The sequence below is a fragment of the Falco punctatus genome (genome assembly GCF_963210335.1).
Source record: "Falco punctatus genome assembly, chromosome: 3".
In the NCBI taxonomy this organism is placed as follows: domain Eukaryota; kingdom Metazoa; phylum Chordata; class Aves; order Falconiformes; family Falconidae; genus Falco; species Falco punctatus.
Genome location: NC_137582.1, coordinates 75,037,973 through 75,063,159, shown reverse-complemented (window position 1 = coordinate 75,063,159; position 25,187 = coordinate 75,037,973). Strand labels below are relative to the sequence as shown.

The following is a 25,187-nucleotide window of genomic DNA, read 5'->3' as shown; positions in this document are numbered from 1 at the left end:
ATCTTCCTCACATATCTCCATTTCTACAACATATTTATCTTTATTCTTACTAAGATTGAGTAGAAAGTGTAAAAGCAAGCTTTGCTACCTCTGGAAAATATCCACCACTATTAAAAAAGGTTTATGAAGCAATTGCCTAATTCAAATTGTGACTAAAAAATTCTATAAACTATTCTTTGGACTGAAACGTATCTACAGCAGCAAACAGAAGAAATTAGTAAGTCATACATGTCTCCGATAGAACTTCTTGGATTTTCCACGTTGTTTAACCATAACCATGGCATAGCGCCGTATACAGTAGACAGTTTTTTTTTCAGGGTTTAAGATCCGTGAAACCACTTCCACAAGTTTATTGTGAGGAATGCTATCATAAGCCCTGGACACATCGGCCTGAAATAAAACAAATACCTTCTGTTAGTTATTCATCAGTATCACTGTAAACACCGTGGCAGTATGAAAAAAGTACTGTTGTAGTATGTAAACAAGGCCGAAAGATAAATCACATAGGAGTGAAATTATTGCATCATTCTGTCCAAATTTGTGACAAAACACACTCATTGCTTATCTGCAAAATCTTCCCTCACTCATCAGTGTGTATTCCCTTACAAAGGATAACCAAACCATCAGTTTTAGCACAATTCCTATTATTAAAGGAAGATGATACCATATGCAAACTCAAATTAACACTGAACCTTCAATTGTTTAACTGAAGTTTATTGCTGATATTTTTATGTTTACATATTTTAAGAAACCTTCCTCTCCATATGATCATGGAAGTGACATCTTAGGCTTTTGGAAAGTACTTTTCCTAAACCTTATATTGCAATCTTACTTCTGCTTTCACTTGTCATAGTTAAAATTGAAAACCTCCTGAAGAAGCAACAGTCTTAGAACTATGTCAATGACATGATTCTTTTGGCTTGAATTACTTTTAATGATTGTCTCATTATCTTTCAAGCCAAAGAATCATGTCATTGGACATAGTTCTCCCAAGATTGCACGGGAGAAGAATCCCACTATAATATATAATTTTATATATACATATAAATCCATGTAATTTACATATATCTGTATAAATCACCCCAATTCAAACCTACGAATTCAGCTCAAACACAAAATGTTGCCAGCTAGACACAGCTGAAAAAACAAGTGTGTTAAAATACTCCTTCAAATAGTGGGATATGACAAGTGCTCACGTTTTTCAAGTGGCAGAAGAACCTTGCTGGAGACAAGAGAGCTCTAGTGTTCATTTTCAACAGAAACTAATGATACTTAGGTAGAAGACACCTATTTTTAAAAAGATGCTGACTTTATCCAAATCAAGTTTTTCTTGTTTTTCCTTTGGGAAGATGGCCCTTAAAAAGCACACCTGAGTTTATATCTTTGTCTGATTTTTATACCTAAGTAAATATAACTGCAAAAATCCAGTGCATGTGCAGAAGCAAGAGCTACTACGTGACAGGAAGATGGACAAAAAATATCCAAGTAAAGGAAGCACCAACTGCAGGGACATCCCCCCTCAAAAAAACCAAGCAACTCCCCATCCCAAAAAACCAACCAGAGTCTGTGTTAGGGGTGCACTAAAGTTTATTTTGAAAAAAATAATTATGGAGTCAGATCACAGCTATAAAAGTATCTGCACAAGCTGACTTTGACAATTTAGTTTTGAGTATGTAATTAAAAAGACATACCTTTACATAGTAGAAATGAGGAATTTCACCATCTGATTCGAGAACCTTTGTAACAAACTTTTTCCATGTCCTGTAGATATCATTCCTCCCGAACACTGAAGAACCAATAAAACTGGTGTTTATGGTCCGTTCATAATCTAACACACTAAACAGATTTTTTAGTCGAGCGTTGTAGTGATGCATCTAAACAGACCAAAGATGTTTAAATATATAAAGTTAAAGTATGCTGAAACATATTAAATTCTGTACAATACACAGGTTTCCCATTTAGATGAAATATGAGACTAAATTTACGTATTTTATTATTTTGGTCAACCGCAGTTTTCAAAAAGCCTGAATGCAGCTGCAGTAACCACTTGGAAGTGACAAAACAGCCTCAGAGTTTTTTGGGGTTTTTTTGGTTGGTTGGTTGGAAATATAGTTTTTTTCTGTACTTTACTCTTGGAAATCAAGGTGTAATAATTAAGGAGATAAATATATGGACTCCAGCAAATACAACCACCACCAATTAGAAAGTAGCTTCTTAAAGTAATTTTTTATCTCTGCTGGAGATTATCATCTCAAGAACAACAAAAAAAACCCACATGCCCCAAGACCTTAGGCTAACTCCACCTGCACCATCAGCTGAGCCTCTGGAAGTACTTTATGCCAACATGTTAGCAAAGATATGGGAACAGTAAAGTACATCAGAGTGGCAGTAAAGTCATGCAGGTTGATTAGCTCTGTAAACACCTTAAGGGAAAAAAAAAATAAAATAAATATTGACAGACCTGGCAAGAAAAGAATACTGAAAGGGCAAGCCATAGTACTAAAGAAAACAAACTGCACACATCGTATACTTATGAATCAGTTTAGAACTTCAAAGAAATCCTCCAAAATACATACACAAAACATAAAAGGGTTCTTACTTTCAATGGTAGTTTTGTCATTCTGATATGGATACACTGAAACTAATTATGGAAGCGTTCCAATTCATCTGAAAACATTTATTTTTGCACTGAAAAAAACCCCAATTACAGGTTTCAGTGAAAAGCTGGCAAAACTAAAGCATATCAGAAATCTTTCTTGTACTACTGCCACAGCCTCCAAAACTTCACTGTTTTACATCAGCTATTATGTTCATTCATCGGCTGATCTTGTAAAATGCTTCTGACCAGTTTATAAAACAAAGATTTCTGAAAATTGAGACTGTTCCCTGAATCATTGCAGTGGCTATTTTCTGTCACAGGCCAAGTTCCTAAGTAAAAGAGTTGAAAGAGTAGAGATGTAGCTCAAAGGTAAAAAGAAGCAGCAAGATTAAGGTAATCATCATCAGAAATCTTTTATTCCTTCTTAATGAGGCAATCCCAGGATAGTTGCTTTTTCACAAAAAGCATACCTTCACCTCTTCACAAAGCTGATGGTCATATGGGTGTTATCAGGTGAATTAATAAAAGAAAATTGAGACTGGTTTCAAACCCAGTTTGAACTAGACCTGAGACACCTGGATTTGCAGTAGTCACAGTAGTTCATCATTTTCATGTTAGAAGGAATTCCCTCAGGCCTCTTAATTACCCAGAACAGGTCTAATCCAGAGTTGCTAACATTTTGGCAAAACCTAAAGATCTGCTGGAATCTCTGCAGAATGCAGTAAAAGACATTAAGCTTTCAGACAAATGAGACCTTTTAGAACCCTGCTACCTCCCAGTACTTTGAGCTATTAAAAATGGGAATTAAAAAATATAATAAATTGGTTCAAATGAAAAAGGAAGAAGGATGTAAAGCAAATAGGTAAAACTTTTGAAACAAACCAAAATATACACTGATTTGAGGATAAATTCACAGAACAGGACTCATTCCATCATGTATTTTGAAGCAAAGTCTGAGAGTTGCCTAACAATCAGAAGCTGGCTTGCTGGCTATTTGGGAGATTATCTCTGGCAATTCATCTGGCTACATGCCAGCGTTGACTACAGAAGCTGGCTAAGACTACACCTACAATTCCAAACCAGCTTCCAAATTCCAAAATCTGGAATATTGTCACACAGAAAGAACTGGAAGATCATTTTCCTTTTTAAATGCTAGGAGGAAAGCTGAGAGCAGTCACAAGCCAAGCTGGCTTCTACTAGGTTGGAAGCATTAAAGTCATAAATTGTTTTGCATTAGACACTTTTCTCTGTCTCAGTCTACTATCCGAGAAGAGAGCTAACACTACTACCACCTTCTCTTTCATGGATTTATGAAAATCATTAGCTACACTTTGTGATTAGTTTAGACAGATGAGGTCCGTCTAAAAGCTGACAACTTTAGCATCTTCAGTTATCTGTCAGCACTCTCCAACAGGAGTCTATCACCCCCACTTTTCAGTAGATACAGATGTTCCCTCTCAGCGCCAAGGCAGCCAGGTTAGCTCAAATCACTTGACCAGCTACCATGGTCAACTTTGAAACTTCATCTTCTTCAGTATATTTGTCTCATCCTTTATGTCAGATGTGTTACAGGAACAATAGCACCTTTAAAGTACTGCAGCTATTTCCAAATTAACTGTATGCATACTCTCATATCTGACAGTCTGATCGTCACAGAAAGATGAGGAAATAACACTCAGAACATCTTTTAGTTGACATCCTGTAAATCTGGTCTGGGATCACATACTGAACACTAAGCACTAAGAAGCTGTTGATTTCTCATACATTTGGGGAACACTTTAATCTTGTGCACTAAATGGGACCCAGCTTTAAGGAAAAACAATTAATACAATCTTAAAACACGGTGAAACTGAGTTCCCACCATTTCTTGTGGTTAGCTGGCCTGTTAGATTATCCTGTGCAATGTGTGTTCTGTCTCTATTCCCACATTGCAGCAATTCCCAGCTTCCTTCCTAAACCCCTGCTGTGCTTGATCCAGCTTCCTTGCCCTTCTTAGACCTTCTTGTGTAACACAGCCAATTCATCACCATTCAGCCCCCTGGGCTGACCTGGCACCACAGCCAACTAACCGATCAACATGCGTAATCATTATTCAGGTAAATCCCAACAGGCTGGATTCATCCTCCCTCACCCTCTGGTGCGCCAAACAAATACAACATGCTAGTTCAGAATGCTGAGTATCTTTAAGATTTCCATCCTTCTGCTCCCATAGGTGGCCAATACCTACAACCAGACACAGTCTGCAAGCCTGAGGGAAAGGCATGGGAAAAGAAGAGAAAGAAAACATGACTACCTGATGGGCCGTGCCATTCTGTTAAGACTCATTTCCTTAAGACAGGCTTGAAAACAGAAGTATGTGATTCTGGAACTGGAAGCTAATAGTAACTAAGCACTAGGAAGGGAGAAGGCAAGCTGCAACAGGCAGATCCACTCAGTCATTCTGATACGAGTGTTCCAGTTTACCATGTTAAAACTAGTTTTATATAACATCAAAAACCCCTCACTCACTCTATTAGCCGTCTACATCAAACCCACATAAAACAGTAAGAAAATAAAAACCTTTTTTTCTCTGCTTTCCTTGGTCAAGGCTCGTGATTCAATAACACCACTCACTTTTACTATGGGTCTTAACCCATTCATTTTGGGAATGAACCGGAGCTTTGATGCCACAGGAATGTATTTTTTTTGACAGACAGCTTCAATCTCCTCTGAAGATAAAGCACGTAGACGTACTTTGGCAAAATGGTTTCTAAAATACAAATACATTTAGTGTAAGTAATAGGAAAGGCACTAAATTAAAACATTTAATCTCTTTATGATAACTGAAACCAAATATATATTCCAACAAGAAATCTGAATTTCAGAATAATTTCATGGTATCTTAACAACAACGTAATACAATAAGAGTATACATTTCTGCTTGATGCAAATTAAGATAACAAAAAAAAATCTTAACTAACACAAACAAAAATTTAAGCACAGGTTAGCCAAGTACATTTGAACTTTATGACATATTTTTTTATGCCAGACAACAGGAAGTTGGATATTTTTCATGGTATCAGAAGCTTGAAAGTTGAACAGAACCTTCTGTAAACGACATTAAGAAGGACCCTGGGAAGGACTTGCACACTGTAGTGGGCTGCTCTACTGCCAGCATTTAGGGGACCTACCACTTACTAAAAGTTATAGTGAACTGAGACACTAGGATACATATACAACATAGGGTCATTACGATATCTAGTAACACAATTCAAAAGAACTGATCTGATGAGCAGGTGTCAGCTAAAGTGAGCAGCAGAAAATAACGAAGAACAGAAGGCTCCGAAGTCATGGGTTCTGAGCTCTGTAAGTTCACCTTACCAGGAAACGTGTTTCCACCTCAGACCTCCCCTCAGGATTTACAGTTCATTATAACTTAGTCCAGATCTGTACTTTCCCATGCCATGAGGCAGGAAAAAGGGATAGAGAAAAAGCCCTTGCTTAAGATGTATTAAGTGCCCTCCCTGCAACACAAAAGACCTGGATCAAGCTCCTGCGCTGCCTGTATTGCTCCCAAGGACAAAATGTGCCATTCCAAAAAGACTTACAACCTGGTGATTAGAATACTCCCCTGGGAAGCGAAGATTCAAATCCCCACAACAGAACGGACACAAATCTAAACTTGCATGCAAAATTTTTCACATCCTACACAAACCAACAGGCTGGTTTAGCAAAAGGAGGCCACACTATCACAAAAGGCAGTGGATGGATGGTGGAAACCTGGTAAGCATTCTCTAGGAGACACATGGGAAGCCAAGCACGCAGGTAAGAGAGGCACACAAATACTTCTCTCCTGTATGCCAACACAACGCACACACAAGCTAATGATCCAGCCGCTTGGGGCTGTCAGGGTCCAAGTGACAGAGTGGATAATGCACAGAAGGTATATAGAGGCATTTAGGGCCAGCAAGTTGAGCTACTACTGAATGTTTTAAGGATTTGTATTCAAACTTTGAAATTAAATTCCTGGCACAGATGTTGCCCAAAGCAAAGCAGAAAGGCCAGGAGATCACCCTTCCACAGCCACAGATCACTATTATTTATTATGACTTAAAATCTTTACTGAACCTATAAAACTTCATCATGTACTATAGTATTAGGTAGATCACCAAAACAAAATGCAGAACTCCAGTTCAACAGAAACTGAATTATTGTATCACCATCCCTTTACAGTTCCTATTTAAGACTGGAGGAAAAAGAAAAATCTCAACCACTGTAAAAAAAAAAAAATACTACTTCCTTTGAAAGTGAAGACAAAGGCCAATCACTGGCAAATCTTCATCATTACTACCTCTGGCAGCTGTAGAATTGGATGTCATTTTGCCTGCAGCAACATTCATAGTTTATTTCATCGCTAACAATTTTGAATATGCACTGATCTGGGGGCCACTGAACCATTCTGCTGTCCTTTGCGCACTCACAACACTGTTAAGCACTGAACTTTGAGGAACCTGAGTGGATGGTCCTGCTGTCTTCTGACATCTCACCATAAACTGACGGCGGGGATTCAGAACTTCTGCAGCATTTTCAACCCTCAGCAGCCACTCTGCCTGTCAAGGGCAGGGAGGGCACAGTCCTTAGGAAAACCAGTGCTGTCATCACAATATAGGGTGCATTATTTTTAAAACATAACTGCATTCTGCAGGCCATGGAACTGGAAGCAACCATACCATGAAATACTGAATTTATCTTTGTAAGTACTGTTTTAATAAGTTTGTATAGCTTCAAAAATTAATGAAGTTGTCTGTGTGCAATGACCAGCATACTCTCACCTCCACCCATACAGCAAGACAAACACACAGATTCCGGTCCCCTCTCAGAACCGTGGTCTGTACCCCAGAGCATGATTCTGCACAGGAAGATCTACTCATGTGGACAGTCCTTCAGGATGAGGATTTACTCCCTAATGACAACACAGTGCAAAGGCAAGCTCATGAGTAAAGTCCAGGTCAACTGAGTCCGGCCTGTCACATCCATTCTCTTTCTCCCAAAGGAGGATGCAGAAGAACTGAAAAGGCACCACCAGTGGCTATGCTTGGCTGTGAACACCCTCCTGTGAGCCAGCTCAGAGCAATCACCACAAGCAGCTCCAGCTGAGAAGAACCAGGACAACCACAGAACAGCCATTAGGGCAACAACAGAGGCCACCAGATACTGTTCCTCCAGGAAAGACAGAAGCAGCTCAACAGCCGCTGGCACTGATTCACCAATAGTGCCTGAAAACGCTGGCTGGTTGAGAGAGGATGATGCCTGGAGAGCCTGAGAACAGCTGAGGCAGCCCTAAACAGCTATTTCCCAGTATCTCTAAACCCCGGTCTCTCTCCCCGCATGTGAAGTAGGCAGCTAGCTTGCCACCTGTACGAGTGCAGTAAACTGATTTAGTAGGAGCCTTCACGTTACACTGCACACTCAAAAAAGCAGTGTGGAAGTCCTAGCCTTGTGAGTGAAGCTTAAGTGCAGCTGCTGGGATCAGGCTAAAAATCCACAGAGCTATATATCCTGCACCAAACAGCAAACACTTGCCCTTGGCAAGCACTCAACATCACGTCCTTGGGATCCCTCCCCAGCTTCCAGTGATCTGTAGTTCACAGGGGCTTCCCAAGCCAAAAGGTGAGAAGGGACTCATGGACAGCAGGGAAAAAGGTGGAGAGGAAATCAGAAGAAATGAGATCAGCCCAAGTTAGGGTCTTTTGAGTTCAGAGCACCTTGTCCTTACACATTGGGTTTTTCCGAGAAACTGGCAATAGAGACAAAAGGGCTAAAACCAGAAACATTTGTTTTCTTTTAATCACATACCCCACTAAAAACAGCATTTTATCTAATATGTAGAAGTGCATTGTATCTAATACGTAAAGTTAGTACTTCATGATACTTTATGCCAAAAAGTAGCCTTTAAAGTAGATTAAAATTACATAAAACACTAATTGCAACACTAACCTGCTAGTGTGAAGACAAACAGAACATGTGGAACTGGAAATTATACTCGGCTACTACTGTTTAAATTGCATATTGTGCGCTACAACTGCAAACAAGATTGAGGCCCCATTAAGTGCTAACACATCTGCAGAAAAGGTGCACTGGAGATAGCAAAGCTAGCATCAGGGAGTGGTGGGGGGGAATGAGAAAAATAACACATATAACATTGTTGACCACCAGATCACTGTGAAAGCCAAAGGTTTACCATATAAAACAGCCGTGAAAACACAAGACATCAAGTACGTTCATTTTGTACACCAATTTAAAATGAAAACCCAAAAGATGTGAACTATGGAGTTGTGTGCACTATACTGCTCATTGAAATCACCTTCAGATCTTTCCTATTTTCTCACTTAATTGCTTAAAATTGGACCTTAAATAAGGCCCTAACTTAAAACATGCATGCATTTTTGAGACCAAAAAGTAGCAGAATTCCACAGCCACACTAGAAAAGAAGCCACAGCTTTTAAAACCCTCAACCTCCAAAATAACACAAAATCAGAAGGCTACTGTCTGAATTTAGGAATAGAGTATTACAGCATTTCAGCAGAGGTTTGGTTTTAGTTTTTTGTTGTTTTTTGGGTTTTTTTAATAATTAAAACAGTTGAAGCAAATTCAATATTAGTAAAATTAACTTTCCCAAGGTTACTTTGGGATTCTGTCACTATGCTTTACTCGTTGTTAAAAGATGTAAAAAATTGACTTATCAAAACAAGATCCTCTTCATAATGGATTTTATTATTGCAGAAGTTTCTCTTCTCCTACCAAAGAATTCCAAATTTGAATCAGTTTTCTCACATAAAATATTTCTGAATTTACATGCTGTGCATACTACAACCACAGGCTGAATTTTCTTTTGGGAAATTAAGCTAAAGGAGGATAAATGGGCATTAACAAATGAAAGCAGAATTACAACTTCACACTACAAAACATGAGATTTCCACAAGTTTCATTAATATTTGATTATTTTTCTAACATTACCTAATTCCAATGTTCTGTAACTTGGCCCAGATAAACTTTCGGTAGTAGAAAAGCATGTTTTTCTGGAACATGGTCTCGGTGATATAGAAAAATGATCTGAGCAACTCAAGAACATAGGTATTCATCAGCCAGTATAGGAATTTAGCCAAAATTTCTTCACGGAAACAATGTTCATAGGCAGCAACAAAATGATCACCTTCAATAAACAATTCAAAGGTAGTTATAGTAAGTATCAACTATTTGCATTAGTAAAGAAACAGAACATACAAACAAAAAAACCCACACATAACACACTTTTCTTAGCTTGAGGTTAATGGAAAGAAAAAAAACAAATACAAACAATTGCACAGATGCCACTCCAAATATTCACTGGCATTAAGTAATGTGAATAATTCAAGCCTATAATACAAACATAAAAACTAATTTGGAGTGACAAGCTGACATACAGGATACAAATACATGCCATTAGTAGCCCAAAACCTTTATTTTCTTCCCCCTCCATGTTGACTGTGTAAGATCTTTAATGCACAATGGCAAGATTATCGTGAAGGGAAAAATAAAATGGAAATAAGCCTACTACAATATAAAACTTTAAGTAAAAAAAAAAAAAGCAAAAGAATGAAAATACTTAGGAATACTGTAAAAGCAGCAGAATTAAACTGGGCTGACTTAGGGATCAGAATGATATTCAGGTTTCTCAATTACATAAAAATTAATTTCAGGGTTCGGCCTTATTTCAGATAACCTACATAAAACTTATTGCCTCAGTCAAAATAATAATAAAAAAAAAAATCACCCTAAGTCCATCAGCACTTAATAATATTTAGAATGCACAAAAATAATGAATCCAGAACATTCCTAGCTACTGTTAAATCTAAGGCCACACAGATTTGTAGTGATGTCTAAATATGGGTGAGTAGGGGATAAAACCCTGTGCTACAATACTGAACATTTGCCAACTTCCAATAATACTTTTTCTAATGAAATCTGAGTAGAATTTCACAAAATACAACAGGACTGTTTAAAGAAATTATACAGAAATATTAGTTTAGCTGCATAGCACAAATCATTATTACGGCACAAACGTGTTAAAAACCGCTTAATTTTGACACAGCAGAGCTGAGGCTTAAAAGTGAAAGTTAGAAAATTAAAGTAAGTTTCCAGTTCTCTACCCTGTTTGGGTTTTGCGCACTTCAGGGCAGAGACATGTATTTTCATGACCTAAGAAAAGATTACCATAAAACAGTGTTCACTTCAACAGAAGCCAGGTAACACCAAAGAAAAAAAGAACAATGATTGTTATAAAATTCTCTAACTGAAGAGTTGCAATATGCAGTTGTAATACATTAAATCAGGATGTTACTTAACTGTTGGGAGGGAGGTCATTTGTTTTCTAAGTCCTTGACAAACAGATTAAGTGATGGCTACAACTCAGGGAACTGATGAGAAACCACTACTATTTTTGGAGAAAAAATGCCACACCTACAGTGCAGCAAAGCAATTAAATATGTGTTTATAAACTTCAAGCACATAAGAGTAGTTTCAGGAAAATTAGCATCAAGCCCATGTGTTGCTTTTCCTGGGATAAGGCCACAGAATAAGAGGGTACTACATTTTTTTAAGATAAGATATTCCAAATGACTATGAACCAAACATATTTTAAAATAAAAACCTTTTAAAATATTTAAGTCCTCACCATTTTGAAAAGCATGGGTTTTGAGCCATATTTTCTGAATAAAGAATCAATATATTTGCTAAAATTAAGTTTCTTATGCAAGTGTAACCTCTCCTATTTTTTACATCAGTTCTCAAACATCAGACTTTTATTTTCCTCCTACACTACAAAGAACCCGTAGTAAGTTCAGAACCTTATCGCACCTTTTAAAAAGGCATACCATTTTCAGCTGACATTACTGTAGGATCCAAGTACATTACCAGGTAAGAATACATACTGCAAACATATCAGTTAAGGAAGTGCAATCCAGATTGTATAGATGGGAGAATGGAAGCACAGAAAAATGACAATATGCACTAGATCCTACAGCAATCAATGCCAAAACCACAGCTTCAGCCAAGATTTAAGTCCTAGGTCTGAAGGACTTCTACAAGGAAGCAAGATTTACCTATCATCTGAAAGAAGACTAAACAGAAGGGATTCATATAGAATTTGGAGCAATCAGTTGGTGCCCTCACAACAGTTTCTTTCCACCAAAGACCACGCAGTCAGGTGACCTCTGCACCACCAAGTCTGAAGCAGTGCTCAATACGGGTGTCTTAGTCCTCTAGAGAAGAGCTCTAGAAAGGTGACAGATGGTGGGCAAACCCCATATAGCGTGGGTCCTGTACCCACAGCGTTGATTGGGGCTGGGAGGACACGCTGTGGGATGATGAAGGTTCACTCCCACAGCAGAGGAACAGATGCCACCACAAGTGTCTCGACTCGTCTTTTAGTTCTCTCTGAAGGCTTAGAGAAACCAACAGGCTGCATTTGTTCCTTACATGCTTTGGTCATACTTTAACAAATTTTCAGAGTTACTACAATTTGAAGGGAAAGAATTTTGTTGAAAGGCCCAGCGTCTGAATTAATTTTTATGAAAATGTCATCCTATTAAACACAAAAATGAATGTGATGCAAGCTTAAGTTTTGGAAGGAGGGCAGGCTTAAGTGTTCTTCCACTATCAATTACAAACACTGCCAGGTTTGTGCTCTCAGCTATGCTTATTACCAATGAAACAACTCTCAATCCAGATTCAACACCCTCCCCTTCCCACATCTGACACCCCCACCACTTAATTCCTTAATTTAAGAAGTACCTTTGACTAGACGAAGCCACATGCAGTCATTGACTCTCATCTTCCACATCAACTGCTGCAACGAAAACTTAACAAACTTCCCCATGGAAATGAACACTTTCACATTTTTTAAGAACCGGCACTTGTTATGGTTTGAACCCCAAAGCTCCTCGGGAACAACCCGCTCCAGGCACTCCCTCACAAACATGTACACCTGCCAGTGGCTGCTGTGCTGCCTGAGGAGCTTCCCAAGAGCTGAATCACACACCTCTCCCGAGTTTTGCTCCTCACTCTGCGACCCCTCACGCACAGATTTTGCAAGAGGAGCGCTTAAGTTGTCTGGCACATCATCGTGACCAGATTCAGATCTGCTGCTTGTCACACACTTAGTAGGCTCTTTCCCAAACTGTTTTGATTGCTCGTGAACCTCTGCTTCCCCAGACAAGGCTGCCTGACAAGTCAGCTCAGTTTTTGTCACACTGGTTTCAGATATCCGAACAGGGCAATTTTTTTTCAAGAGAACTAAGTAAGGGCACCTTCCATGGTTCTTTAACAGTTTCTGAAATATATGTCTCATTTGCCAGTAGCGTTTGGGCAACCTCTTCTTTCTCCAGTTGTGATGCGGCAGGCTTTGGTTGTGCTTTTGCCCCAGGACATTTTGGCTTAAGAATATAGTTTCTATAAGCCGTCTTCCACCTGCCTTACAGCCCCGCAAGCAATTCAATAAAAATGATCTAGGAAAACGTTCTTGGAAACTTCTGCGAGAATACAGAAGAAACTTCCTGTCAATGTCTACTGCAGAACGCAAAAACGTATTTGGTAACTTCTTTGCCAAATGAGCTAGGGGACTTTCCTGCCTTCCCCATTTTGAAGAAACACCCTCCATGGGTTTGACTTGTGCAGAATCCAACTGAGACTCACAAATACGCATCTCTACTCCTTTCCTATGGGATTCTGCTTGCATTTCAATGCTAGACTTTAAAGGTCTGTTACTCTGAACTCCTCGCAGAAAAGAGTTTTCACCTGCCACAAAGTTCTTCCCATCACAAGATGTGCGAGCTAAAGAAGGACCAGACATATTACTGTTACTTCTTTGAGAAATGTGCTTTTTTTTAATGAGACTTACGGAATGTGATGTGACATATCCAGTTCCATATCTCTTGGAACTACCTTGGTTTACATCAGGAGTGATATTACAAGCCTTTCCGTCTCTCACTTTCTCCTGTACTTTTGCTCTCTTAGCTGAAATGTCAAGTTGTTCTCTATCAAGCTTCCTTTTTAAAGATGGTGTTGTGGCTGACAAATGTAAACCGGAGTTACTCTGTTTTTCCAGACCTTCAGTAACCGCTCCGATCTGTTTGTTTGCAGTTTTTGCAGAACACTGGTAACTGGACATTAAGCTTTGTATCTTGTTATTTTTTTTATTTCCCATGCTGGAGACATTAGCGTCAAGTCTTTGTCTGCATTTCCACCAATGCAACCTTGATAGATACTGTCTATGAAACATAAGCCTTTTTTGCATATAGTCAAGCAAGCCACTACGTTTATGCTTTGAAAACCTTTGTTTAACAAACACTGTGGGTGTGTCTACATTATGCGAAATAAGTTCATAAACTGGTTGCCCACAAACTTGGTAACAATTACTAGGGGGAACCAGCATAAAGATTGCGCAGTGTTCTAATAAATACATCATCACATCATCCCCTATCCTGCTCAGCAGTGTTTCCCAGAGGCCGCTGATACGAATAGTTTCTGTTGTAGTATTGGGTAGGTAGCTGTATATACTTGAAGATGGAATTATTTGGAATTCAGAACAATTTTCATCCAGTAAGGAGTATCCATATGCCAGGACATTCTTCTTTCTTTTGTCACACAGTCTCTGAACAATTCTTGTGATGACTTCACTCTGACTAGATAACTGAAGAAAGAAAGAAAAGAAGAGAATTAACTTTTATCACCAACTCTTCCATAAACCACAGCATACACTTTAAACAGACATGCAAGGCACACAGTCCTAGACACCAGCTTTCAAAGCAATATTAATGATTCCCAAGTTCCATACCCAAAAAGAGAGCTTTTCACGTGCACCGCAAGACATTTACGTGCAGCTACACGGGCCTACGACTTTAAGGAAGTCTTTTGAGCGTCTGCCCTTTTGATCCCAGTTCTTATGCCCAGGAACACCCCACGCTGCTCCCCTCTGCTCCCGGAGCACCCCGGGCGCCCAACACCTCCGGGTCGCTGCCCGCACCGATGTGGTCCTACAGGCGTGACGAGGCAGGCCCCAGCTTCCAGGGAACCAACAGGTTTCTTGAGGCCTCCATTTCCTTTTATACACGGTTCAACCGAACGCCTCGGCTCACGGTTCTAAAACCCGCTCAACAAGCTTGCAAAGTTTGCTTCCTACCACATCACAGCTTCGCTGACGCCGCGGCGGCTCAGAAAAGCGATCCTTCCTCTCGGAAGGGTTTCTCCTGCTTCAACAACGGCCTGCGAGCGGCTTTCCCCCCTCCCCTACCCTCTCCAGAGCGGGAAAGGGGCATTTTTGATTTCCAGCCGCTCCCCGGCCACGCCGGGTCTGCCGCCACCGCAGGGGGCACGCATGGCGCCCGGGGCAGGGGGACCTCCCGCCGAACCCACCGGCGCAGCAGCGCTCGGCTCCCCCGCGCCCCAGAAGGAGGGGGCGCGATCCCGCCGCTCCCCGCCGGCAAGGGCCGGCCGCCGAGGGCCCGGCGGGGGCCGGCGAGGCCCGGCCGCGGCAGCCGCCACGAGGGGCGAAGGGCCGCCGCCCCCGCGCCCGCATGGAGGACAGGAAGCGCTGCCACCCGGCCGCCGGCCCTGCCGCCCCCGCCACCCGCGGCCCCTGGGGGGCCCGCGCGGGACCCCGGCGGCGGCCGCTCCTCGGCGGGGGCGGCCCGGGCCCGGGCAGGTGCGCGCAGGCCGCCAGGCGCGCCCCGGCTCCTACCTGCTGGAAGGTGACGGGCCGGGGGATGGCGCGGGCCCCGCGCGGCACGCACACCACGCACTGCCCCACGAAGGTCCGGTAGCAGGGGGCGTCGTCGCCCCGCAGCACCTCGACCTCCCGGGCGTCGCTGTCCGGCAGCTGCCGGACGAAGGTCTCCAGCGAGGCGACCTCGGCGTAGCAGCCGCGCAGCGCGGTCAGCAACGCCGCGAAGGGCTCCGCGCCCGCCATGTTGCGGGGACGGGGCACGCGGCGACCCCGCGCCCTCCTCCTGTTGCTGCTGTCGCCGCCGTCGCCGCCGCCGCTGCTGCCGCCGCCGCCGGGCATTATGGAGATGCCGCTGACAGTCGGACCGTACAGATTAAAAATAACGAAGCAAACGCCCTCGCAAAGTCGTCGCACCACTGCTGCGAGCGGGCGCTACCGGGCAATAGCGCGGGCGGGGCGGGGCGGGGCGCGGCGGGGCGGGGCGGGGCGGGGACCGCCGTCCAGCTCCCGCGCTCCTGCCCCGCGGCGCGGCCCAGGCAGGGCGGGGGGCGCTGCGCGGCGGGGGGCGTGTGGCACGGCTGCCCAGGCCTTTGGCTTTTCTTTTCGGGCAAATTCATGTAGGTTCTTCCCGGTGGATAATTCGTGCTGTGTGTTTTCGGGATGCTTGGCACGGCGCGCACGGCGCTCAAGAGAGGTGTTGAAGAAAGTCTGGAAAGTCTTTAAGTTCTTAAGTGAGTAGTGCCAGTTTATTAGGGTGGATTTCCTCTGGAAGAAACCAGGCAGATTCCCTTCCAAGGAACCCCCTTTAGGATCAGCAAGCACTCCACAGAGGACCTGTCTGAAACAAGGGCAACCATAGAAGAGGTTATGGTGGAGATGAACAGAGTAAACCCTAAAGATAACCAGTTGGCTGGTCCTGGGCTTCTCATCACACCCATGAATGAAGAAACCAAAAGCACTTACAGTAGTGTGTGGCCTCCTGCTCAAAACTTTTCTTGCTATCTGAAGACTTTGTGGTAGCAAACTTGATGCCAGACTGTAAAAGGGATTGCAGTGGACTTCTGGGGAACTGTAGGTCTCCAAGCCTGATGTTTATTCCAGGTAAATTAGTAGAAATAACAGAAGATAGGATTAGTAGGTGCTGGGAGAAATACAAGTTGCTTAGTCAACATTGCTCCCATAGAAGGGAGTCCTGCCTTTGAAAACTCCTTGAGTTATGGTGATCTGGTTGATACATTCTACTTGAATTTCCAAAAACCTTTGCAAGGAGATGTTATCAATAATATTTAAAAAAAAACCAAAACCAAACATACAGATATATTATTGTTGAAAGATAAGAGAGAGAGGTTGGGATAAATGGTCAGTTCTTTCAGCTGAGGAAGATCCCCACCAGAGTTCCACATTAGTCTGCACTGTGTAACTTTCATAAATGGCCCAGAAGTACTGTAAATAAGCAGTAAGTGGCAAGATTTGCTGATGGGATGAAGTTATTCAAAGCAGCAAGGACACAACCAGACTGGAAAATTGCAGAAGAACTTTACAAGACTGACTGATCGAGCAGTTACATGCCAGATGAAATTTAATGTTGATAAATCAAGTATGGCACAGAGGTGAAATGCATTCCTACCTTCATATTTAAAACGATGGGTTTTGAGCTGATTAGTACCACTCAGGAGAGTGAGACACCAAGGTTACATGAAAGAAGAAGGAGGAGGAGATGGAGAAGAAGAACTTTCAAAAACCTGAAACTATGTTCAAACAGAAAAGTAAAAAACTTACTATTTTGTTGAATAATTTTCCAAAGCTGAAAGAAACATCAAACACCAGAAGCGGGGCATCTTGCCAGGAGGTTCATAATGCTCAAGTAGAGAAGGAACACTTAGGGCAATCATGGCAACAATGAGGAAGTTACATGAGGAACTTAAGGGGCATCCTGTGTCAAATCTTTGCACACAGCTTGATCTGTCTCAAGCTCAAGTACTACAATTTGTGTTGTTCAAGAAAGAGAGGGGGAAAAAATGTTCACAGTGAGTCTCCATGATGCGATGGTATTTACCAGTGAGTTTCAAGGAACTTACTGACTGAACAACTACCTATATCATGCCAGAATGTTATAATATCAGTGATGAAAATATATTACATGACACTAAGGATCCAAAGGAGATCGACACTAAGGATCCCAAAGGAGATCATGGGGATGATGACTTTGCAGTAAGTCTGACTCTGCTGCGGAGGTTAACTAACTCCATTGATAGAGATTGGATTTAGTGGACGCGTTGATAACTGCGGCATATTGGAGGTGTCAACATGGTATTTGCTGAGGATGAGGTTATATGGCATGGGATATCCTTTCAGAGAGTTCAGGTCAGCTGTCCTGGCTGTGTCCCCTCACAACTTCTTGTCCACCCGTCTATTCATTGTGGGGGCAGAGTGTGAAAAAAAAGATCTTGATGCTGTACAAGCACTGCTTAGCTATAACGGTGGCGTGTTGTCAACACTTGGTCACAGATCCAAAGCACAGCACCATACAGGCTGCTATGAAGAAAGGTAACTGCCCTAGCCAGGGCCAGTACGGTGTCAGAGTAAAACCCCTTAATGATCCATCATGTCCGTCAGTCTGAGTCATCACTGACTAGGGCAGAGGTCCTCAAACTACGGCCCGCGGGCTGGATACAGCCCCGCAGGGTCCTCAATCCAGCCCCCGGTATTTACAGACCCCCCCGCCGGGGGTTGGGGGAGGAAACCAAGCAGCCGCAGATGGCTGCCTGACACTGCACCCGCGTGTTGGCCCCCTGTTTAAAAAGTTTGAGGACGCTTGGACTAGGGGATCTTCAGCCAATGTGGATGATCTAGGTCCCAGTCTCACCCTGAGGCTGCTGCTTGAGCTAGATACATACAGTCATGTGCTGTTAATCAAGGACATCCCTCCAGTTTAACCAGATACGCAGTGTAAGCCCTTTTTAGGGCATCCATCACCTGTCACAGCTTTTATCTACTGTGGAATTAAGTCTGTTCTGACACTGACTTGCTTTCTTCTCTGCTGGGCTGCATCTGCAGCCTTGGTTTTCTTTACAGTGATGTTGGTAACTGGAGGTGCCGTTTGTTTCACTGTCCAGCTTCCTCAGTTACAGAGCTCATCCTGCAGCGGGGCATGCAGTGGGGGGGAACAAGCCCTTTCTAGCACTATTATTATGCAGTTACCAGACTTACATGGCTCTGGCTCTTCCCACGTGTCTCTATCCCAATTCTCTGGATCAGGACTGCCTGAGAGTTGCAGTGGTCTTTTTTCCACCTTTTAACTGCTTTTCCCAGGCCACTCTGTGTTTCTTGCATTGTGTGTGATGGTCCCTGAATGGCATGTCTCTCTTCTCACACCAGCTTCATCCTTTCTCTTTGATTCAGCTTCTCTGTACTTGCCTGTTGCTCCTTAAAACAGGTGTTTAGCCCTTCCTTCTCCTACATTTGCCTCCTCAAAGTCATGGTCTTTATTGCATCAGACACACCCTGTACCGGTCAAACTTTGAACTTTTCAATTCTGTTTAATCAGTGTTCAGTGTTGTTTTTCACCCCTCAGTCCCAGTATTTCTTACACAAACTCTTTGATCCTTTTCTCAGCCTCTTGGCTGATGGCCAGCCATACCCAAGCCCATCATACTTTGCTCTTCCTCATGTTTCACACCGCCTTTCAGTATTTGAGTATGAAGGGAAATTAATTTTCTGTGTGTGCTGGTTTTGGCAGGGATAGAGTTGAATTTCTTCAGCGTAGCTTGTATGGAGGGCTATGCTTTGTATTTGCTGGAAACAGTGTTGATAATACACTAACGTTTGGTCCCTGCTGAGCAGCTCACACAGAGCCAAGCGCTTTTCTGCTCCTCACCCACCCACCAGCGAGCAGGCTGGGGGGCACAAGAAGCTGGGAGGGGACACAGCCGGGACAGCTGACCCCAGCTGACCAAAGGGATATCCCGTACCACATGGTGTCACGCTCAGCATATGAAGCTGGGGGGTTGGGGGGAGGTTGGCAGGAGAGGTCACTGCTCAGGGACTGGCTGGGCATCAGTTGGTTGGTGGTGAGCAGTTGTTTTCATTTGCATCACTTGTCTTTCTTGGGTTTTATTTTCTTCTCTCCTTGTTATAATTTTCTCTTCTTACAATTTTATTTTTTAAATTATTACACTGGTTTTGTCTCAACCCACAAGTTTCTTCCACACTTTTACCCTCCCAATTCTACCCCCATCCCATTGGGGAGGGGGAGCGAACAAGCGCCTGTGTGGTGCTAAGTTGCCAGCTGGGATTAAATCATGGCACCATGGGTTTAGTCCCTACCAAATTACTACGTTCTGCAAGCTCATACTGCGTTGATGCGTCTCTGTTCATGCAGATGAGACTCGCAAACACACTCCTTCCTTCTGGCACAGATTTCTTCATAGCCCAGGTGTGGTCTGCCCAGTTGCACTACTTCAGTGCTGGAGATGCCTGCATCATTCACCCCTTTACATCTAAATTTACTCTGCCTAGCTGCAGCATCCATGACCTTGTTACACACGAAAGGTAGAACAGAAAACATGTGCACTGTTAGCTCCCAAAAATTTTTTACTCGATGCTTTACACCTCACTGGGTTATGTTTTTACTCACTCAATACTTTACACCTCACTGGGTTATTTTTTTACTATGTGATTGCAGTCGACAGTAGCTAAAGTTTAATTGAAAAAGCAGTGTTCTTCCTGTACTGAAGGGGTAGGGAACCTGGTGGCAGTGAAGAGACAGTGTTGATCTGATGTAGCATCCTTACATGGGGTTAATGCTGGAGCATTCTCTCCCTATTATAACTACTTTGCTGTTCTTGTAGGGGGCTCTTTAACTGTCTTTGGATTGTCACTATCTACAGGAGTTTTTCCAGATGGACTTTTTGCTACATTTTTGCATCCAGAACCTTGTTCTACCTGGCTCCTTGGACGGCATTCCCCTGTGACCATTAACTGACCATTTGCATTTCATGCATCTATCCCTGGGTGGTGGGAACTCTGCTCTCAGTCCTGTGCTTGCACGCCTGGAGCCTGCTATGTAAGATACAGGAAGTGTAACTCAGCTTTAATATCCTAACACTTAAATCCGAGCTCACAAACCCACAGCATGGTGTTACCAGAAGTATAGTAGTGCAGTAATAGTAGCGTATAATACCAATAATAAACTGCAATAATAACTGTGCTAGGAAGGGCTTGTTCCCCCACACCATGTAATGTAAAGCAAGTCCTGCCCCTGTGGCGGTGGGATGAGAGTCCACATGCACTAAACCTTAGCAGCGTACAGAAATGGTCCAGTGGTAGCAAAACTCAGCATGCTGAAGAATCTAATTCTGCTCCTATAAACAAAGCACTTTTCTTAGCACTTACTCTTGGCCTTGGTGGACCTAGGTATTACTATCTCACTTCAAAGACGACCCATTCTGATAATAAATTTTCAGCTTGACCCTAAAAAAAGAAAAAGAGTTGGAAGTTGGCAACTCTATTAGAGAAGAGGGTATCCTTTCAGATCTCTGTCGAGTCCTTTGGAGCTGTGCCCCAGTACTGTGATGCCAGGATACAGTCCCAAGAAAGAACTATGGAACTACAGTTAACCTGGGAAAAAGATGCTGGGGAGGAATAATCTGAAAGAAGAAAAATACATGATCCTGCTGGTAGCTGAATACAAGAACAGTTCCTGCAGTTGGTCAAATCTTCAGCAGAATGAAATACCTGTTTTGTGTATGAACTAAATTAGCCTTTGTCACTGGAGGCTTTCAAAGATTGTGCTTCCTTTAGAAATATAGAGATCAGCAGAAAAGAGTAGCTTTTTAAAAAATATTGTTGCAGACAGAGTGGCTGTAGCTGATTAGCAAAGGTATGTAGGAGAAAAAAAACCCAACTTGAACTAGGAATGTGTGTTGTTTCAAGCCAACCTGGATTTTGTAAACCTGGGGGTCTCAGATTACTGTCAGAGGATGATGCAATCTGAAAATTCTATGAGGCCACAGAGAATGCCTGCTGTGTTCCAAGAATAATGGACTCAAGGCCTGGGATTGGGATTTTTCAGATTCCTAGTTCACACATTCCTAGTTCAAGTTGGGTTTTTTTCTCCTACATACCTTTGTAACAACCTCTGGGATGGCAGAGAGGGTGAGGCTAACCAGTTCTTTCTGAAGGAAGTTGATGAAGGGTTTGTTGGTTTTACCAAATGAAACACTGCTTATACCTTTCTGTTCTCATGGTCAGCACTAGGCAAATGAAACACATGCTTGTAATGGAAACCGAACAACAGATGGAGCAAGAGCTGAGAATTTCAGTATAGGAAATGTAAATTGCTAAATCTAGTTGGAAAAGTAGAGGCTATACTGATAATAGTGAAGAACGTAGAACTCTGCTGCAGACAGAAGCTACGTAGTTGTGATTCTCAAGTATATGCTCAGAGGCTCTTGCTTCAGTGGCCAGGTGGCTAGCTGGACCACCGCATGCAGACGAACCGTAGCAATGAAACATCCACTTTGCTTTAGGCTGCTTGACACAGACTAACCTATGGCTAAGACTGCTAGAGGCAAATAACACCTAATAAAGAGGTTCAGAGTGAACTCCAAAATAAGAGTAAGATAGCCCATTAGTCTTTGCAGGCGTGCAAGACTAGGAGGAGAAGAAATCATGATAAAAGCAACCATCAAAGAGCTCTGTCTTAAGTTAATGAGGATTGTGGAGCTACAGTTGAGTAAGGAGAACGTTAAGAGGCCAGAAACTGAGGCCGGTACATACTATACCCAAAACAGCTTGCAAGAAGCTTTACGGGTACCGTATGGCAAGGACTAAAAGGACAGAGTCCTCCTGCTAAACAGAAGGTGGAGGGGGCGGGCAAGAAGTGATCATGTTCTTTTAACCAAACATAGGCAGAAAACATGACCCAGAAATCCCCACGATCTTTGGGAAACCCAATATTAAAAGGAACTGTAAGAAAGAACTGCATAAAGGAAAAGCTGGAGCAAGGTGATTAGTTCCAGATATCCTTAAGGAGCAGGGGCATTTAACACGGATGGATGAAAACAATAGGAGTCATCACAGTTCCCCCCCACTGTACCAAGAGGAGATTCTTAAATGTGTCTGTAACCACTGGAAAAGTGCACTGATCCTCACAGATACAGGACCAAACCTCTCCTAGTGTAAGAGCAGAAGCAGTTTTACTGTCATCGGGCATCTGGGAAACTTGGGCTCTTTCTGGCTTTATTTCTCAACTCCTATTGCTAGATTTACTTACTCAGAGGATTTTACACAGGACTATTAGGAAAGCCCAAATAGTCTGTAAGGTGGGGGAATTATCTGTCTTAATGCTTCTGGCACCAACTTGTAGATGACACTTACTGGAGTGTAATGCCTTATTGAGAGGGAACACATACTGGTGCTGCGTCTACATATGCTCAACATAAACAGCACCCGCTGTAGCAGCAACAGAAGCAGAGCAGACTTCTTGAGCTCTACTGACAAGAGAAAAACTGACTGTGCTGCTGCCCATCTTGTGATTACTGAGTTAGCCCTATGGCTCCAGGGGGAAAAGCCCTAAGGGCAGGAGGTGATCTCTTGGAGGACAATCAGCAGCAGGTGAAGCTGAGCAGGAAATAGCACATTATGGAACTGGAAGAACTGTGCAGGAGTACAGCGCCATCTCCATAACAAAGCCAAGAGGCACTAAGCCAAGGTCACATACACCCCCAGAAAGAGTCAAGTCAGCTGCCTTTCTTCACTTAAGGTCCTTAAAAAGCCACAGTTGCCATGGTATTATACACCGGTAAGTACTGTGCAAGAGTATCTTCCAGAAGCGTATGGTGATTTTCTGAATTAACTCTAAACCAGAACCACCCCCAACCCCAAACAGCTGCCATCCTTTAACTTCCACAGCTATTACAAGCCTAATGAATATAAGAATGCAAGATGGTCACCTAGTTGCTTACCACAGTTAAAGTTTCACCCTTCTAGTAGGATTAAGTTGCTCAACAGATCACAGATACTGATAATCCAGCATGAGTTGCAATACATTCAGTGAAATTTTATGTATGTTTTTCTTCTGCATTAACCACATACAGAACCATGTTTTTGTTTTAAGCTGATGCCACTTCCACAACTAGAAAGTTAAATAATTTCATTTAATATCTCAAAAATTAGACTACTTACATAGTTTTTCACCACCTTTCCTTTCAACAACAAAAGGTAACTCTCTATCCCATATGCCAAGTCTTTTATTTGGAAATTGAATGCATAAAACAAGGACTTGAACAGGAAAGTCTTGTTCATTTTAAAGACTTAAAACGTTCTAATTTTATAATTTTTTATGACTACTGTAAAGTATATTATGAGGTCATTGTCATCAGAAATGCAAGACAGAAGACCAATAAACTCACAGTAGATAAAGGTGCAACAGTGATTTTTCAACAGCTACATACAAAAATGAGTGATTAAACATTAGAAATACCTGAATATGGTATCCTGGACTTCCAGAAGTTACTCTAGAAGCAGCAATGACTTGGTTGTTTTGAAATGGCACAAAAAGGGAATGTGCTATATGCATTATTTAAATCATGAAAAAATTTCACACACTTAACATTTATCTATTATTATGAAATAGAAGTCCCAAATTAGTTTGCCTACCAGCAAAGAGCTCCTTCCAAACAAATCTAAAACAGGTACAAGATATAGCAGATGCAATCCCAGTTTTGCATAGACTTATTTATATATGTTTAATGCTAAAATCAATAGTCCTCCTTAGTTAAAATTAACAGTGTAAAGAGACCTTAACATGAAAATGAGTTAAATATTCACTTCAAGACTCCTTTCCATTGCCAGTAGCTTGTAAGGAGAACTTGAGTAAAAGCAAGCCTGTGACAAAAGATGTTGGGCACATTTCTGTATCTTTTTGGGACCCAGGTATTTATATGTTTAGACTTCTGCAGTATCAGAACTGGGTAAAATCTACTTAATGAAGTAGTTACAGACTACAGAAGTAGATCTGTGTTCTTCAGGGTTATTCAAGTTAAGTGTTTTCAATCAATGACAAACGGAAGTTAAATAGCATTGCACAAACAGCATGCAATTTAATAAAGAAACTGAAGAATCACTAGGGTTTATTTGTAAACTGACCAAAGCAAAGCTAGAATTGGAAACTAGAATTCTGTCTCTTGAACTTTTTAATTGCATTTTATTTACTGCTGGAAGGAATGCACTCTGTATTTAAAAATCTAGAACCATAGTTTCTAGATATAGCTGTGAAGTTTGGATTTGTATGCAAGAATCAACCTGATTATTTTTACTAACTCGAAAGAAACAAATTAAAATACCTCCCTTAATGAACTGTTTCCATGGAATATGGATTTTAAATTGTGTGAGAAGAAGATACCTGTTCTTCACCAGGCTGATTTTTTATCCAGGTAGTTTGTTGAACCTGTATTGTATTTGAGCAAAATCGCTCCACTTTAATGATGTGTGTTTCATCTTATAAATAGAATGGGGCAGGGAGGGAGAGGGGAAAGACCAAGGACTTACTCCCTTTGAAACATGAGAGAATTGGCCTAGTAGGTCACTGGGGTACCACATGGTGAAGAATTTAATGCAGGATTTATATAATCTTGGGTATATATTGAAAGAACTCATGTTACAGTTTTTTCACATCTTCGTTCAGTTTAAGACAACTGAAACCCTCTGCCATGCTGTGGGCTAAGAATGTACAGAATTTGAATTTTAACAACCCCATATCTCATCCTGTATTTCCAACATTTTTTTTAAGCTATGAACTTCAATGCCCACATACAACTTACAACTTTAATCACAATTTCTAGAATT

The 25,187-nt window shown here is 42.0% G+C and overlaps 1 protein-coding gene across 1 annotated transcript in view; it reads right to left on the bottom strand.

The window, feature by feature from the left end:
- Positions 1 to 23,269, bottom strand: part of TERT (telomerase reverse transcriptase) — a 46,070-nt gene extending 22,801 nt beyond the window's left edge. Inside the window, exons 1-6 of the mRNA XM_080378144.1 lie at positions 15,354 to 23,269; positions 12,410 to 14,306; positions 9,596 to 9,791; positions 5,213 to 5,348; positions 1,692 to 1,874; positions 229 to 390 (exon numbers count right to left, since the gene is read on the bottom strand). Coding sequence (XP_080234270.1) covers positions 229 to 390; positions 1,692 to 1,874; positions 5,213 to 5,348; positions 9,596 to 9,791; positions 12,410 to 14,306; positions 15,354 to 15,677 — 2,898 coding nt within the window. The 5' untranslated portion in view covers positions 15,678 to 23,269. The remainder of the gene's footprint in view (positions 1 to 228; positions 391 to 1,691; positions 1,875 to 5,212; positions 5,349 to 9,595; positions 9,792 to 12,409; positions 14,307 to 15,353) is intronic.
- Positions 23,270 to 25,187: the final 1,918 nt, after the last annotated feature.